Genomic DNA, 18,894 nt, shown 5'->3' on the forward strand with positions numbered 1-18,894 from the left:
TTCTGGGATCGTTTACCAGCCTGCAAAATTTACGGATAAAAAGACGTCCATTCCTCTACTGCCTTCCATATTGTGGAACAGTAAAATAATTTTGTGAAGTACTGTAATGTCTGTTGAGCTTAGTTAAAAACACTTAGGAAAAAAAAAAAAATAATCTTCCCTCACCGGCATTATTTTTGTCATTTTTTCCTTCTGCATTTCCAAAATGCCTCTTGCACGAACGCATTTCAAAGGCATTCGATTATGCAGCCCTGTTTTAACTCTGCAAATGTCCTCACTTGCAACCTTCCCAGTCAAACTATTTAAGTTGGATAAAACTAATTATGAAATGCCACCATTGGCCAAAATCTAATGCTGACATTAGTTTTCAAATAGTCAAGTACTTTTCAACACTGTCTGTGCATTTTCCTGTTTTTTTGTGCAAAACCTACAAAGTTGCCTCTTACCCACTTGTAGTCTCATTCTTTCCTTATCAAAAATCACAGAAGAAAGAATGCAACGGTGTAAAGATTACATCCCACATAATCTAAGCAAACCAGGAAATCATCTTGCTTGGACGTTTATTGTTGAGTACATGAAAGAATAAACACATCTCTTGAAGCAAGAAAGCACTCTCATGATTTATAGGGTCCACGGAGAAAAAAATAATAAAAAAAGTACCCTTTTACCCAAAAGGTCATTTACCACAATCAGATGTGATGGTGTATGAACAAATAGTGTACTTGTGACAGACATTTCAGTACTGTATGAGTGGATTTTCTGAAAAAAATAACTAAAATTAACTATCACTGTAAACAAAAATGATCACAAATGGGAATGTGGGCCCATGCCTGAAAGCCAAACTTTTGTCCCACAAAAATAAAACCAAAATAAAGTATTTCCCAAATCTGTTTTAGCTGGGAAGCTATTAAGAAAGTTGTTAAAAATGAGCGGCAATGTGATCCGAAAATTTACCATGCCCATTCTCATCGCAAACACAGGTTGACAATAAAAAAAAAAAAAAATCAGCCTTTTAATCTAATTTTCGTTCTTCCTTCAGCACGTACTGAACTCTGATGAGCAGCAGACGGTGCCTCAGCTCCCCGGCACTTCCCAGCGGCCAAGCTGCCCCGTCAGAGCCGCCGCCACGGCTTCCAGCCCGCCCGGCCGATGCTCGGGGTAGGCCCGAGGGCCCGCCCGGCCGCCGCAGCCATCTTACCGCTGCGGGCGCGCCCCGGCCCGGGCCCGGGCTGTGCGGAAGGTTGGGCTCTCGGCGGCCCGTAGTTTCCCTGGCAACCGGCAGGAAGCGTCTGCGGTCGCGCCGCTGCCCGCCCGGCAGGTCCGGGGGTGTCGGTGCGGGCGGCCGGGAGCGCTGCGTGGGGCCGGGCCCCCTCCGGCCGCCCCGCAGGGAGCGCTCGGGGCCCGCGCGGCCGGACAAGGGGGGATCCCGCCGCCCAGCGGCCCCGCGCTCCTCTCTGGCCGCCTCGTCTGGGCTTCCCCGCGAGAGAGTGGGAGGTGTGGGGAGGGGAGAGGGGCCGGAGGAGCGGCTTGCGTGTCGCTGGGGCTCCATGTCCCGCGGTGTCGGCGAGAATCGGTCCGGCGGCTCTGGGGTAACTTGCCAGAGCTTTCTGTTCAGGCCTCTTACGGTGCTTGACGCCCCGTATCTCTTTCGTTCTCTGCCCTAGCTGCGCTCCGGGAGAGTTGACACTCACGAGGGTAAGGGAACAACCTCGCCTTTAAAATCCTACTTACTTTCGTTCCGCCTTTCTTAAGTGACTCCTAGAACCCAAACTCCAGGTCGCACTTTTCCTCCTTTGAAACATGTCTTTTAACGGTGCTTGTTCTATTTCTATTTAACGATTTCTGTCCTTTGCTTGAAGTCTGTCGTCTGCCAGTAGGATGGTTCACTTCTGTAGCAAACCTTGTATGTCACTCGTTTGAGTCCCAACTAGATTTGTGCTGTCTGATCTCTACAAATGTGTGTGACTCTCCCAGCTCTTGACTACACAGGAACTTTCATCTTGCTCTGAAGACCGAGATCTCCTTATCAAAAGTCCTTCTTCCACTATCTGCCATCTCCTCCTCTGCCAATACATAGACCTGTTAGCTCAGCTGCGTTTTTACAAAACCGTTATCACTGTCTTTTACTCCTATCTTTACTTTTGTCTCAATGGGCTAAAACATTGTTCCTGCCTGTTGTCACAGCTTTTATTGTTTACTTTCTCTGATGGTCAAGCCAGTGACTTCTCAAATGCATCTAGAAATATTTTGTCATTAATTAAAACCTTAGTAATGTCATTGGCATGTATCTTGATTACTTCTTGGAAGAGAATTTAAATCCATCTGAATTACTTCTGAATACTTTTCTGAGAAAAATATTTAATGTTATTATTAGCAAGATGACTGTTCGCATTCTGAGCAATTGTACATTTCTAAGGTTGACACTGATAGCACTATTTTGTGATCTATTATGCTAATGTCAAGAATTTACCTGGTGTTTTTATAGTGTAAAACCATTTTGATTCTTATTTTTCTGATAGTTAAAACTGTGTTTTCTAACTCTAATGTGATTAGAGTGTTGTGATAATAAGCTGGCACTTATAAAATCCATAAATTTTCTATGCTATTTGTCTTTTAGTGCTTTGAATTATTTCTGGTTTTAATAATTTGCGTTTTACAAACAGAATAGTTCCCATAAGTGTCATGTAAGTTTTTGTGTGTTGTGAAGAGACTTAATACTCTAATTGTGGTATGTTAATTTCTCTTTTAAAAAAAATGTCACTGGAGACAGGCTGTATTCTGAAAACAGTAGGAAAGAGAAAACAATGTGCAGTGGGTGAACTGGTTTGAATCACTAGTTCTGATTGAATCATCAGTCAAGAAGTATTGATTTAAACTTTCAATTTTAGTTTTGCTTTGTATTTGTGTTTTAGCTAATAATCAATACTATATATTGTTTCTTAACATTTAGTAAGATTTAGGCACCACGTTTAGTACTTGCTACAAGTCATAAGGACATAGCATTATCTACACAAGTGCCTGGACCTTATCACTTCTTACTAGAAACAGAAGTAATCCTAAAGATTTAGTCATTTAGATAATGACAGAAGTACCTGACTGGAATTTCTGTTTGGAGGGAAGAATTAGAATAACCAAGCTAAACAAGGACTGCATGTACAAGACCCTGGCAGAGATTAGGGCAGGTCGTTTATAGAGCTGAGGGTGTGGAAGTAGCATGGCAAAAAAACTGCCTGTCTAGTTCATCCTGATGTCAGTATCTGGAATTTAATCATGTTGTTGACAAAAACAAGTGCCATCAACTTGCAAAAGGTGATGGATGGATGGCAAGCACCCTGCTCATCCTTGTGGCGATGTTTGTTTATTTAACTTGTGTCCTATTGTTCTAATTTCTATATAGTGTCATTTCTCATTTACTAAAAGAATGGGATTTCTTATTTACTAAATTGTTTTCTCCATCCAGAGTACACCACAGCATGAACATTAATAATATTCAAAACTAGCATTTTCACACTTTATAACTTTATTAACATTTGAAAACCTTTCTTTTCCCAGGAATAATTTGTATTATTCATCATAGTGTCAGGCTAGACTATTATTTTTATTAGGGACATTTTAACTCAATTACATACATTTATAGTAACACATGTAGCTGGTGCATTAACGTTTGGAAGATATGTGTACCTAAACCAGTATTTAAGGATGTATACAGCAAGATTTTTTTTCATTTTTTTTAACAAAATACTTTCATTCTTAATAGAATTTAAATTAATTTTTCATGTTCTTTCTTTGCTGCTTTACACTTCTGTTTTCTTCTCTTATTGATTCTACTTTGTTTTTTGTGTCCTGAATCTACTTGCTCTTCTGTTCATTTCTTCATCCTGGCCATTCCTCAGCTTGTTACTGTCTTCTGCTGTAACTGTACCCAGCCAGCCTATTTCACTCTGGGCTGTTCTCCTGAGCACCATACTGCTGCTCAGATTTCTGTAGGCTACCTAAAGGCAGACTGTAGCTAATTTCCATTCTGCTGTAAATCTCAAAGTACAGAAGTAAAGGGGAGCAGCTCAGGATTAGGAAAGTGTGCATTTGAAAGATGATAAGTGATATAAGTGATAATATATAAGATATATTCTTATCATGAAAGTGATAAGACTGTTAAAATTAGCCCATGCACTGTGCAGGATATATAAGAATAAGCATTTATTTTCTAGTACACTTATTCTATTCACTATATTTTCTTGATTATTGTTCATGTCAGTCTTTGGACCTGGTGAATCTAACCGGTGATATTATGTCATATAGGAATGACAATTATTTTGTTTTTAATCTTTTTCTATTCTAGGAAACAGTGTTCTAAGAATGTCATCGGGCATCCAAATAAAACCAAAGACTGCAGTACAGAAAAGCAAGACATCTTCTCCTTTGCCACGTTCTGAAGAACCTGCAATTAAACCACAGCCAAAGCCTAGTGACAAGCTGAATCCTAAAACTATTGATCCAGTATGTATTGGTGGTGGGTTTTCTGTTTGTTTAAAACAGAACTCTTGTTGGAAGGAATTGCCTTACTTGATTAAATACATGCAGGACATGATTCTTCTGGTCCTGTTATGTAAATGTAAATGTAAATTAAACTCGTGTTATTAATCATACATGCCCTGATTTCTAAGTTTAAGTGCCTGAGGTGTAACATATTTATTACTTTTTTTAAAAAAGGGGGTTTGGTACAATTGTGGCTTGGATGTTAACTTTTTTATTTTCTGTGTGTTTTTGGCCTAAAAAGAGATTTAGAGCTAAGAATTAAAAAGAGTTGGGTTTTTTTTGGTATAGTTATAAAATTTGGTACTTGCTGCTTTAGAGGAATTGATCTCAGTTATGCAATGAAACCCAAAAATCTGTTAGCATCTTGAAGATGATCAAGACTTCATAAAATCTATCAATTTAATAGCAAACATTACTTGAAACTTCCAAGTACATAATACTTTGGGAAGAGTTTGAGCTCTCAGGAGAACACTGATGAAAACAGTTGTTTATTTCACAGAAACCCTGTGCCTGGAGAACTAGCTTTGAGTGGGTGAATTATAACTCACCATTGCGCCATTTTAGCCAAACAATTAGTATTGTCACAGACTTTTTGGAAAATGGCCTAAATACAGGTGTACTTTGGAGAGATACTAGTTTGCTGTAAACAGAGGCTGAATACTTTTATGTGGGCATTTTTTTTCTTGAAATTTTTTTTGCAAGTAATACAATGACTTAATTAAACCAAGAAGTCATCAAATCATGCACATAATTTTAACAATGTAGATTCAAACACTGAAAGATAAAAATTAAGATTTCATTGTATTTCCTGCTATATGCTTTGTGATAAGGTGTTTAATCTGGGAAGTAGCACTGAATTATAACTCTAATAAATAATTTCATAGTTCATATGCATAAGAAGCGTGTATGTGATAAAAAACAACTTTATGCAGGCTTTCCTCCCATGAAGCTCCTAGTTTCCTCCTCCAGTGAGTCCTTCTTAGATTCTCACCCAGTATGAACCTCCCTACTGATTTCCAGTGCCCTCATACCATCTTGCCCAACATTTGGTGTTTTTCCCACATCTTGCCACTTTGTACTTTTGTCTAGACTGAGATCAGAATGGTATGCCTTCTGCGTGTTACCAATATAACAACAATCAGAGCATCTAGTGGAAGCATCTATTGATCTAGTGGAAGGTGACTCTGCCCATGGCAGGAGGAGTGGGAGAGTGGAACTAGATGATCTTTAAGGTCCCTTCCAATCCAAACCATTCTATGATTCTATGATCAGGAAAGTGAGAGGTCCTTAATTTGTTAGGGAGAGTGTTAAGGTTTGCAAGAGAAAATAGAAAAATAAAGGTATTTCATCAGGAGAGCATTGATTCTGTATTATTTATCAAGTTTCACAACTTCCTAGGCAGACAATTCTGAAAAGCAGTTTTCTGACAAATGTACCATATATGTTTTCCACCATAGCTGCAGTTCTTCTTTTAATTAGTTTTAAAATCATAAAACTAAGTTCTTTTTTGGTAAACTGCAGTTTTAACATATACGTAATAGTTATCAAACAATACTGTTACAAATAATTTTTTTTTTTTTTTCTGTCTTCACAGTTTAGTGCCTATTCTCAACCACCTTCTACATTTGCTGCTATATATGCTAAAGGTGGCATTCCCTGCAGGTGTGTTGGTTTTGTTTATATTTACTAAATATATAATGGTTAGGTAGAATTACACAGGTTTGAAATACATCTATTCATGTTTGATCTTTTAGTTAGGCTGTTTGATTCCATTCATTTCTGAAAAGATTTCTGAAACGTTTCAGAAATTTTCCATATCTTTGAGACTGTCTTTTGGTTCTTTTTTTTATGCTCTGTTAATACTGAAGCTGCATTTTTAAAGAATAGCTAAGTATTTGTAGATTTGGTTTGCTTCATCTTCCATGAATGAAGTTGATTTCTTCAAGTAATGGAATTTATTTCTCCCTACTAACAAAGACAGTAAGGTTAGTGCCATTTTACTAAGTAGACATCTTGCAGTCCTTTTTTGACTGAAGTAGTATGATGACATTTTCTTGAATATTCCAATTCTGTAGTTGTCAGCAATAGCAGATATTAAGAAAACTACTTCTATGTAAGTTTGTGGTATATTAAGTAACTTTTGTCTACTATATATTTGCCTGGACAATAAGCACTTTACTATTTTGTCAAGTGCATGTAGAATTACTTATAAAAAATTTAAGTAATCATTAATACATGCATATACATGTATAAAACAATCATTAATACATAGCCTTTATCTGTATCTTAGCAGTAATTCATGAATTCCAATATGATTTTCTTTCAGTTTCAATTGATTTTCCTTACCAATTGTTATCAGAGGTAAACATTTCTTGATATTTATCAAAATAAGTAACTTGGCAAAGCATCCTGTGTCAGTACGAGAGGCATCTATAATTTTTATAACTTTTGCTTTCTGATTTCTATGTGATTAGAAGCAGAATTTTGAAAATTGCCATATTTGGGAATTATAATTGCAGCACTGGTAAATACCATTATACATGTGACTAAGGAGAGCAGTATGTATTGAAATTGTGTATATAACATTATAGTAATATTGCAAACCAATTGGTGATGTATTTAAAGTGAATAGTGTTAACAATAAATTATTATTATATGTTAATTTGTTAAAACTTTATTCTTTATATAGGTTAGTACATGGCTCAGTAAAGCACAGACTGCAGTGGGAATGCCTTCCTGAAACTGTTCCCTTTGATCCTCTTCTTGTAACATTGGCAGAGGTAAGCTCAATTTTCTTGCAAAGTTAAAGATGCAGAATTTCCTAATTGCAAATGGCATTTTGTAGCAAGATAAGCTAGCTAACTTAGACTCACCTACTAGGGAAACATAAAAAAAACTTTTGTGAGATCTTGTGTAAATGAAGATAGTCATGAACATGCCATTTGTAGTTCTTTAGAAAGTTCTGGGACAGCTAGGTAGAGCTATTTAATCTTTGAGATACTGGCCAAATACAAGACTGCATCTCAGATTCCCAGCTGTTGAATGAAACACTTCAGTCCATTTGTGGCTTTGCAGGGTCTTTTGTAAACAAAATTATTTTGATTCCTTTTGTATATAAAGCCTACTTACTGAAGTAAGAGTGCTCTCCTCAATAGATTGAACTAATACAGTGGAAATAGCATCCTGTAAGTAAGTGAAAAAGAAATACTATACATTATGTTAAGGCTTCTGTTTTCTCAGCCTCATCTGTGACATTTATCACCAAATATGTTTCAGGAGTCTAAATAAATGTTGAATTCAGTATCGTAGATGGAATAAAGTGCACACTCTAAAGGTGGCTTTTTTTATATATATATTTTTTTGCTAAGATTAAACAAATCTGTCAATTCCTAAAGTAATTGATAGCTTCTATTATGGAAGGAAGAAAGACTTCAGCCATACGGTTTTAAATTTTTGAGTTCTGCCAGTCAGGTCTTCACTAGAAGTGCTTATTCATACCAACTGCAAGTTTTTGATCTTGCAGAGGGGTGTATGTAATGAGAGTGTCTTTCCTTCCATAGCTCACCTTCTAGGCTTTTTTTTTCTTCAGAGGATGAAAACCATTTAGAAATATAGCCTATACTTGTTCATGGTATTGTAAAAAAAATTACCTTGGTTAGTTAGATTAAAGGTAGTGAAGTACAAATATCAACTGAATTGGCAGTATTCATAATATGAGTTTTAATATTCAATTTTCTAAGAGACAAATAAATATTCTCTGAGCAGAGTTGTACTCAATGGCTCCACATGGTGGAGTTAGTGTATTTTATGTTTTGAACTGATGTAAGGAAATCTAAACATTATCTTGCTGCCATGTGGAACTTTTTAATGTGTTTTTGTTTAAAAGAAGGCTCACTATTAAGCAAACATGTTTTACATTTGCAACAGGGTCTAAGAGAGACAAAACATCCCTATACATTTGTTTCAAAGGAGGGTTTTAAAGAATTACTTATGGTTGAAGGTGCTACCGAAAAAGCAATTCCCTTGTTGCCTCGTCTAGTTCCAGTGTTAAAGACTGCATTGGTATGTCTTACTCTTCATGCAGAGATTTTAATGGGTTTGATTTTATTTTTCTTTTTTCTTGTGCTGGTGACGACTACATGGGAAATACTGATGTGATAAATATATTGCATGGGCTTTTGGGTTGGGGGTGGGAATAGTTTCTTTTTCTCATGTTAACCCTGCCTTGGTTTTATATGTTAAATATGTCTGTAACTGTAAATTCATTCAGATGGCAACTCCTTGTATAGCCATATGACAGTAGCTATGGAAAAATCTGTTGAAATGCTGTATTAAAGATCTGAATATGAGCAGATATATTCACATAGTAACTTGCAAATAAAAGTAAAAGTCAAGGTGAAGAAAAATGGAGATGCGGGAATAAATACTCATCTGTTACATTTAAAAATTCAAGACATGCTACAAAGATAAAACAGTATATACCAATGAGGAAAAGGGAAGAATACAATTAAAATGTTTGAGGTCGTATTCTTAATTTTTAAAAGGGTTTTAACTTTTCCACTCCTTCAGAAAATAACGTGAGGTAAAAGTATTGGCGTTGAAGGTAATCTCTTTTGTATCTTTTTCTTATCTTTCAGAGCCCTTTTCTGTTTCAGCTGCTTGCTGTCCTTTAACATAGTTGTGTTTCAGTTCTGGTTTTATAGAAATGGCTGAAAGTTTGAAAATTCGTTATGATCTCAGATCAAGAGGTGTAATAGAAGATCAGAACTCTGTGTTACCAGTATCTTTGGTTTAGATTGGAAGACAAAATTAGAAAAATTACTCTTGTCTGTTCTTCCAATTACTGTTATTCATCTGATAATTTTAATCGTTGCACTGTTTTGGTATAAAGTCTTGTTAAACCTTCTACTACACAAGCAGTCGATGACTTCTAGTTAAAAAAAAGTTCAGGACTCAAATTTCAGAATGGAAAAATGTTTAAATAAGTGTCAGTGTTAGTACAAGAACAAAATCAATTGTTATGAATTAATTTCTCTGCTAAAGGGAGAGCGAGATCACTAAACCATTAGAGAACGCAGGTATAGAAGAACCTTCCCATGGGAGTAATAAAGATGACAAAGCACCCTAGGAGTAGATAAGAGCCTCATAATCACTGGCAGGTGACAAAGCTGTGGTTGGCAGGGGACTAAATTAATTGAACCAGAAAGTCATTGGCTCCTGTGTTTCCCCAACAAAGACAATTATTGTTATGAATTACATTGAAATGACCCTGAATTCATTACGTTTGTAACTAAAATGTTGTCTCCCAATTTCAACATACCTCCATTTGAAGGGCTCTTTCTCATACACTGTGAAGCACTAAATCGTTCGTGTAGCAAACTGGTTTGCCTGCTGAATTTTCTATTTCATCAATAACAAATTATTATTTTCCTTGTCTCAGAAATGCAAGAGTTCCACTGACATTTTGTGGATACCTTTGTTTTGTACTTCAAAAGTAGAATTCTGTTTTTAAATGTTACCTCTAGATACTAATATTCAGTCATATTGTATTTCTAAACTTGTAACATTATAACAATTAGCAGTTGCACAGTAGGTTTAATTTTTAAAAATACTATATTCAAACCTAATGTAGAGATTGCAGTTTTGAAGAACTTGTGCATTTGTCTGCATATTACTAACAGGATTTTCTTTTTGCCCCTCTGAAGGCCCATTCGGATGATGAGGTATTTGGAAGGGGATTGGATGCTTTAGTTCAACTGAGTGCTGTTGTTGGCCCATCCCTTAATTGCCATCTTAAGCATCTACTCACAAATGTAAGTTTTTAATGCTGTAGTAAAAAATAATCTACATTTTTATGGTTCTTTTGTTGAAATGTTTACTACAATATCTGCACAGATACAGCAGAGGGCTCAACAGTTCCGTGAAAAGCATTACTTCATATATTCATCATTCCACAATAATATGGTGACTTAAAAAGTTCTAGCAAGGTGCAAAACCTGTTGGTAATATAAATTGGAGAATAATGGAACTGTTGCCTTTAGTATTTAAAAAAGATGCAGCTTCAAGCTTGAGGTGAAATAGATGCTATGTTTTGAAGGTAAGTTTGTGTTTATTGCAAAATGAGTTTTGCATTTTAAGTGTAAATATTTTTAAAAATCCATGAAAGTTTCAATAAATTAACATAGGCAAATATTCCCACTTCTTTCAAATGGGAATTCTGGACAAGATAGTTTTCATTAAATAAACTCAGAGTAGGATTATGGAAAGTATTTTTATACTGAGTCCTGTAAACATTCTTCCTCTGTCAGACAGGCTTTACATGGTTTCATTTAGCCTGCTTCTGAAGTGCACTTTTACAGCAAATAAAAGGACCTTTTAGACATCCAATGCAGAAGAGTGAAATTGCAATCGTTTTTTTTTAAAGTATATAATAATAAATAAATATAATAAATCTCTTTCAGCACACATGAAAAATGTGTTAAATTTTCATGCAGACAGCACTTTAAGAATGACTTTTTTTAAGGTTGATACCTTTTTAAAATTTGTTTGCTAAAAGCAAAAAAATAAGTATTCTTTTTGGCTAACAGCTGAGTTTTCTTTGAATTTGTTTATCATCAGTTAACATTTTATTCCTTTTACCTTAACTGAGTTCCGTACTTTGACGTCAGTTACAAGCTATAAAGCAATGGGGTTTTTCGGTTTAATTTTACAAAGATAAGAGGAAATAAAGTAATAAAATACAATTATATTGACTGCTTTGCATATATTGTACTATACTGTGCAGCAACCCTTTTTATTTTGCTTTATGATTTTACTTTTCCAATAGCTTTCAAGGAGATTGATGCACAAGAAATTTAGAGAAAAAATTACTGTTGCTTTACAAAAGTTGGAGCAATATGGTGGGAAGGTGAGTTGATCAAGTGATTGTTCTGTAATTTTCACATTTGAATGCAGCTTTGCCAAAACAACTTCCAACTCTGGCTTTCAGATTAAGAACTCACTTCTGAAAACTGCTTATTTTTCAATGTCACAACTACTCATATTGCATAAAACACAGGATTTTGCACTGTGGCAATTAGCAGTTGTGTTCCGGTCCATAATAAAACAGTTTGACTGTTTGACTAAAGTGGTAACAGAAATTGCATTAATGCTACTCTGGGTAATCCATATTTTGCCAGTTAGATTTTGTTGTCTCCCATTTTTTTATCTCACACATTTCATTTGTATTCTCCATTGTTTTAATATCTGAGCAGGAAGTACAGGAGTATGTCTCATTACATATTTCAAGGGATCCACACCTACATAAGCAGCTGCATGGCTGAACTCTTAGAGCACAGCACACCACGCCCCATTCAGGAGAACTCTTTTCAGGAGGAAGTATGCATCCATGTGGATCCCTACCCATGATATTTGATTGGAACATTTTATTGCCCTTGGTGGGAAGCTTATGCAGACTTAGTGGTTAAATGAGATACTTGCTGTTCTTTCTTAAAATTCTTCATTTCTCTAGAAAGTCTAAATTTTTTTTTCCAGGGTTTGAACTGGTGTGACAAATGGGTTAGTTGCATGGAGTAAGATCCAGGATACCTAGTATAAGTCCTTGCTTCAAGTTAGGTATTGCAGCACTTAGATGCTTATGCTGAGTAAAGCATGTGAGTTTCTTGCACAGACCATAGGGTAGGCTAGTTGCCTATGAAGAGTGATCCAGGAATTCACCAGATGTCAACTGGTAATTGTCTCCTTCTAGAATATTGACACCTGACTCAGGCTGAATATTTGTCTTGCTTCAGTATACCTGGGATGCAGGCTTCATGTTCCCCTTTTTGAGCCTGAATACTTTTCTTAACAGGATTTACTTCTGCTAAAAGATATTTTTTTGCTGTTGATGATGCCTACTCATTCCTACTAATAGCATATTGTTTAGGTCACCTACTGAGGAAATTAGATACTCCCATTCCAGCCCACCCTGGTTAACCCAGAGGTTAGATCTGCAATTGCTATAAATCAAAAAAATGCTTTAAGTAATAAATGGCAGAATATTTTTCTGCTGAACATTCTGTTGCCGTTTTCTATTGTGCTGTGCATTGTGCAGAAAGAAGAGAAGAAAAAGTGAGAGTATTGGCTTGGATATTCATCTAGAAGTGAAAATTATTTGCTTTCTTGACGCTATGAACACTTTCATGTATTATATTAAATGGTCATTGATAAAGATAGGAATAACCTAAAGGGTAGGTACCATAAATATAGGTCTACCAGTTCCGAGCCTGTGGGCCTTAATCAGTAGGCATTCAAATAATCAGTAGACACGACTTCATTTTTTAATGTGTGCTCATATTCATTTAAGGGCAGTAGCAATGTTCATATTACAGACTTGAAAACGCCACGACAAATAAAGAAGCATGAGAGTTTTTTATTTATATGTAGTGAGACAAGGAAAGGTCTTGTCTCCTTTTCTTGTCCTAAGATGAGATATAATCTTGGTGTTCTGAAAATTTACGTCTAGATAATGTAACTAATCCAGTGAATCATTAACCTCTAATTCTTCTGTCTGTCCTCTGATTTCTTGTAGTCTTACTGATTCGTGAGTAGGTCTTTCTGTGTGTCTTTTTAAAATATTAAAGTAAAATAGAGCAGAAAACTGGAAACAAACTCCTAAATTGTGATTACAAGCAATATTATATAATCCAGTTAATGAATTTAGCAAATTTCTATTCTAAATGAGTTATAATGTATATGATTCTTAATTTTATTGGAAGTCCTTTCCAGAATATCACTCCACTATTCAAAAATCCATATTATTTCATGTGTATATTTATGCCCAGTTTTAGGTACTGGGTACTTTAGGTAAGTTTATATGTATCTTTTCTTGGATGTTTACTCTTCAGCATTAGTTATCACAATGGTTCATTTTGTCAGCCCTTTTGACAGTAAATTTCTCAGCAAATACTAACTTTTTAGTTTTCTACTGTTTGATAGTAACAAAGATAATTAAGTAAAAGTTGTGAATTATGCAAATTATAGGGGCTGTATATATATACTCTCACATGTAGTGCTAGTGCTCCTTATTTTGTTTAAATTTGGTTTATTTGCATCAACAGGCAACTGTGGCTATCATCAAATCTAAAATTCCAACCTATTGTTCTATCTTCTCTTGAACAAGAATAATGTAGTGATTTTACTGTAAGATGAAGTTTGGAAAGAAACTGTCTGTGAACATAACTTACACTTGGGGTATGAATCTTAAAATAATCACAATTCTTCAGCATGATGGAGAGTGGGAAAAGTCCTATCAGTTTGTGAATATGTAATTATGGAAGACTATTTAAAATAATGCTCTCTCTCTATGGACTGCTATTTGTGTATGTATTGTGCTTACAGTGATGTGGACTACTGGCTATTATTTAAAAAAAAGAGTAAATATTGATTCTTATGTTGTTGTAAAGTATAATTTCATTTAATATAGCTGTAGTGCTTAATTTGTTTTGTATGTTTGTGTGATGTAAAATAATGTGGCTGTAATTACTTAAATAATAACTAACTTTTTGTTAAACTACATATATATTTTGAAACATGTAATTTATTTTGTGCCACAGGCACAGATGGATGCAGTTTGGGTTCATCAGGATTTGCTGGATGAGACATAGAATTATGAGCACTCCTAGACTTCTTGAGAGTCAGCTTTTAAAGCTATGAAGTTGAACGCACTAAACAGGTAGCATATGCTGCAAAACTGAACTTGCTCAATGCATTATTCTCAGCACACTGTTTTGAGAAGCTGGCAAGGTTCTGGAGAATACAGTAGAAAGGTATCAGGTTTCTGATAGCCACAGCCTAGGTTTTGCTTGACCAATTAGTTCCAGTTAGCTTTGAGCCTACTGAATGTGAGCTAGAGGTAGGAGGCAACTTTGGAGGATTTACGCTGTGCTCCCTTTGCATTGAGTTCTGTAATGTCACAAATATGCTTGGGACTAGCTTGTGAATTCAGCTCCAGACAAGCTAATAAACTTCTGAACGTGGAAGCTATGAAAAAAATATGAGTTAAAGACAGTAAAAAGATCGCAGAAGCAAGCTTAACTGGCTGACAAGCATTGTAGAGTGCAGTGTTTCTTCATGATCATATTTGAACTTGTTTGCAATATAACTCCTAACAGGTCTTGTAAAAAATACTGTTCAGGATTCATGTTGTTACAGATATTTGAGTTGCTCTGTGAGGGAGAGCTGACTGAAGTAACAAAACTTGCTGTAGAACTTTTTCCCCTGAGGTAAATTCAGTTCCAGAATTTAAAGTTGTTGAAAGGTAGTTTTTTAGTTATCAGATGATGCTGTTGCACAGGGTAGTAAGAAAGTCTGTCATGGGAAAGAATTTTCAGAATTTTTTTTAAATTACCACTACTTGGCTAAACTAAATTTATTTCAGGACTGTGCTACAATCTCTGCTGAGATCAGAACTGTGCTAACTCAAGACCTATTTACTTAAGCTTTTTTAAAAAAATAAATGTTGTTAGCAAAAATGTTTAATTTGAAGAATTACAATTATTTATTTAATAACTAAAAAAATCGACCATGCTGCTTGTTTTTCTTCATGTTTACTTTATTTTTTTTTTTTTACAAAATGTGCACATTTAGTTTACACAAACACGCTACAGCAGATTTCAGGTGTACATGTATTGTACTACTCTTATCCTACACTGGTGATAGCAGAGCAGCCTTCAACATGCTTCTAACATCCCATCTCTACACCAGAATAGATACCTGATTTATTTTTGCAAAAAAATGCTTGCAACATTCTTTCTACTTCATTAATCCCCTTTCACATTTTCTGCAGCAATGTGACAATGAAGATTGGCCTATTTCTGATAGCATTTCACCTATTTCAAAGTATTGGCATAAAATCTGTGGACAATATATCTTAAAAATTACATGGAGGGGGGGGGCAATATTATGTTTTTAGGTATGTAGTTTTTTAGAAAAATCTTTCTAGGTTCAGAATTCAGGTAGCTCCAATCTTAATGAAGAAATGTTCCTAAAAAAAATGCAATGCATTTATCACATATAGATGATACACAGCTAAGGTTTCCAATTTTTTTCTGATTCTGTTTCATAATTAAAGATATTACAAAAAGCTGAAACAGATGTTAGCTTGTCTAGCAGTCATTATTAGTAGATGTTACTACACAGTGATACTCATTCTGAGCACCGAAATGGGATGGAAGTTTCAGAAGTTCATGTCTTTTTCTTCATTAAAGACCGAAAGACATGTACTCATGAAAACGGTGTTGGGATCCAGTTAAGGTTTCTTCATGAAAAGTCAGAAGATCCTTAATTTTAAGTAAAGAACTTTGCAGACACGTCCAAGAAGAATTAGAAATACAGTATGTAGGACTCCTGATACTCATGTAATGATAAATTAATTGCAGATTTACTAGGTAAGTGTGATAGATAGAAGCTTACTCGTATTTGTTAGGGAGTATATCTACCTATAAGCAATTTCTTTTTTTGTTCTATAACAGTTCTTCCTCTCAAGTTATCTATTTTGTTAGGTTTGGGGCTTTTTTTTTTTTTTTAAGAGAAAAGCAAGTCAAATGTTAAAGGAAATTGTAGCAAGTTGTGCATTGCACATTGATTATAGCACTTTAACTCAAAGTATTATTCAAAAAAAATGAGGACTACACCATACAAATGTGAAAACAAAATACAGGGTAATACCTCTGTATAAATTAGAAGCTAAGATTTAAGAAATACACGCAAACACCTGGAACTTAATCCAGTCCAAATAAGTAGCAAAACTAAGAGAGTTTATTTAATCTCCTTGTGATAGTATCTATTTTATCTAGGGGCTGGAATGGTAATGAAGCTGCATAATGTAAGGTCTTACTTTGTTTGGGTTTGAAATAAAAACCTGACTTTTCAGAATAATCTTGTTAACAAAGTTGCAACTGTTGAAGTGCTAAATTGTATAATTTAGAAAGTTTTTTTGTTGGGAAAAGTTTATAATAAAAAATTATTTGCATAATACATGTCTCAGTGTAAAGCTGAGTAATTTTATTTATGATAAAGTGGGAAATCCATCTTTTAGATAATGTTGCAGAATAGCTCATATTTGTCCGTTAGTTGTAGACCTAATGTCTTCATTAAATCACATTTTCAAAGAGCTGCATGGATCGCATTATATTCTCATCCTGTAAAAAAAAAAAACACAACAAAAAAACAAAAATCATACACCATTACAAATGTAGCTGGGCAATATCTATAGTAAAATTGGGTAGAACTAACTGTATTTTAGTTAATAACAACATTATTTTTCAGGTTATTTGGAGAAATTGTTAGTAGAAAAAGGCTGTTAATTGATCTACACTTAAATAGGTTTTTTATATATTAATTAAACCAGAACAATTCTGTCGAGAAAGCATGTTAAGAAAATTAAGTCTGCAATATCTCAAAGTTTCTATCCAGTATAACAAAATACATGTAGACAATAAATTCTGAAGGAGTAGTTGTTGTATCTGAACTGTAAATCCATACATGAAATTGCTAGTGCTGTGTATTGTACACAGGAGCCTTTTTGCAATTCTGGGGCACCCTATTGCTTAGCTAGGGATGTCTCTAAAATGTGTGCATCTTTGCATGAACTAGAGTCGGTCAGTTCCTCAAATATCACCGCAACACTCTGACTCCTCAGCTCGCATCTTCTGTGTGTTCACACAAAAAGATGTTGACAGCTTTCCAGTGTTACTTCTGCCTTCTGATTGCTTTGCATTACACAGGTAATAAAATCTTTGACTTTCAAGTTCTGCATAATGCTTACTAGTACCTCACTCTACTCCAGTTTTTATCAGTAAGTAACTCTTAACCATAGCAGTCAGGACTTTTTTTTTTTTTTTTTTTTTTTGTAAGATTTACCTTTGAATGTATAGAAAAAAGAGTTTACTTGTAGTAGCCCATATTTAGTGGTACTTCTGGATCAACAGTTGGTTGCATAGTACAATATATACAATACAAGAGTATATTACATGCTCTTAGCATTTACTGGTCTCCACTGTAATGATCCTCTTTTTTAATCTGAATGCATACCCTTCAGTACTTTCTCAAGAGATAATCATTCCAGTCAATAAAAAGACTAAATTTGATAGAGTATTTTAGGAAGTAAATGAAAAAGGTGCATAAGAATCCCACTTTTTAGAAAGGTTTTCTCATAGTATTCTCAGCTACCAATAGATATGTAGGCCTTCTGTACATCAATGTTCCAATAACAGATGTTCAGTATAAATTTCCAGTTAAATTATTCACTGTTCAGTCTAGTGGGTGATTTGCTTTGTAGAAAATGACAAGTCTGAGTAATTTTCTTAATTTATGTTATGAAACATGCACAGTGGCATTTTTTATCTTTGATTCTGTATGTCATCTCAAGTGATGTGGCTGTAAGAAGTGATCTGCACACTATTTTGTGCTGATAAACTAACTTATGAAAGCAATGATGTGTAATTTTAAAAAAATATGTTACGTAGATTGATGCTTAAAAAGTTTGTGTAGGAAATTTACTATATTAAATTACTGGGAATTAAAATAAACTAACTTTTTCCCACAGCATTGTTTTGAAACATCATTGTACTGTTGAAGATCACTGATTAATGTAAGGGTAAAGTCTGGTTTAACTGGAATCGTTTGTCATTTAATTATTTACAAATGTTTTTTGTCTACACATTGGCAACTAAGCTCAGCAAATGTGCAAAGCAAACAACATGCTCTTAATTTAGAAAGTGTTTGACACTTCCTGCCAATTTTGTAATCTATGTATCATTGCTAATGAAACTAGTAGCTTTCTAAAATCAGCACCATATTTCTGAAGTTTGCTGTTTCTATACAGAAGACCTCCAATGCCCCTCCTTTAGTCAGTCAAATGGGAAGAGTCTTCACAAGAAAATACAGGCTTGTCATAATATTTGGAACATGGTGACTTTTAGTGGCTTTTTTTTCCATCTTCAAAAAAGAAAAAAAAAAGGCAGATGCTTGCATTACAATTCTTTGGCAAGTATATCTCCTTTGTCCCTTTTTTCAGTGCATTTTTCTAAACAATTTTTCATAATAGATCTGTTTAATGATTCCTAACTCAAGATATTAGGAGGTGTTAGTGCATATGAAGTATAGTACATATGAAGCACAAAACATGCATGAATGAGCTTTGCCAGAGCTGACCTAACTTCAAGCCAACTTTAAAGGTTTTCTTATTGGTTTGAGATGGCTCCTTTGTTGTTTTCAGGCTAACACAGACCATCAGCATTGTGTATGGAGTGGGTTACTTACTCCTGCAGAAAGTATCTATCCCAGAAGCCTTTTTATCATCATCAGAAGGACCTTTAA

General features: G+C 35.0%; 2 protein-coding genes across 9 annotated transcripts in view; one reads left to right on the forward strand and one right to left on the reverse strand.

Moving 5' to 3' along the window:
- Window positions 1-639: 639 nt before the first annotated feature.
- Window positions 640-15,097, forward strand: PACRGL (parkin coregulated like). The gene is made up of 8 exons (XM_074904601.1): window positions 640-1,695; window positions 4,340-4,497; window positions 6,131-6,198; window positions 7,226-7,316; window positions 8,464-8,598; window positions 10,242-10,349; window positions 11,363-11,443; window positions 13,635-15,097. Exons 2-8 carry the CDS (start codon window positions 4,357-4,359, stop codon window positions 13,689-13,691), a joined length of 681 nt encoding a protein of 226 aa, XP_074760702.1. The 5' UTR covers window positions 640-1,695; window positions 4,340-4,356; the 3' UTR covers window positions 13,692-15,097.
- A 136-nt stretch (window positions 15,098-15,233) lies between these two features.
- KCNIP4 (potassium voltage-gated channel interacting protein 4) overlaps window positions 15,234-18,894 on the reverse strand; it is a 433,914-nt gene continuing 430,253 nt past the window's right edge. For all 8 annotated transcript variants that reach the window (XM_074904598.1, XM_074904593.1, XM_074904597.1 and 5 more), the window contains one exon: window positions 15,234-16,715. In XM_074904598.1, the coding sequence (XP_074760699.1) occupies window positions 16,668-16,715 (48 nt within the window). In that variant the 3' untranslated portion in view covers window positions 15,234-16,667. The remainder of the gene's footprint in view (window positions 16,716-18,894) is intronic.

Source organism: Athene noctua, chromosome 4 (genome assembly GCF_965140245.1).
Source record: "Athene noctua chromosome 4, bAthNoc1.hap1.1, whole genome shotgun sequence".
Lineage (NCBI taxonomy): Eukaryota > Metazoa > Chordata > Aves > Strigiformes > Strigidae > Athene > Athene noctua.

Coding starts and splice junctions, on each gene's coding strand:
- PACRGL (XM_074904601.1), top strand. CDS start 4,357: ATGTCATCGGGCATCCAAATAAAACCAAAGACTGCAGTACAGAAAAGC. Junction 8,599..10,241: donor CAGTGTTAAAGACTGCATTG/GTATGTCTTACT, acceptor GCCCCTCTGAAG/GCCCATTCGGATGATGAGGT. Junction 11,444..13,634: donor TGGAGCAATATGGTGGGAAG/GTGAGTTGATCA, acceptor TTGCATCAACAG/GCAACTGTGGCTATCATCAA.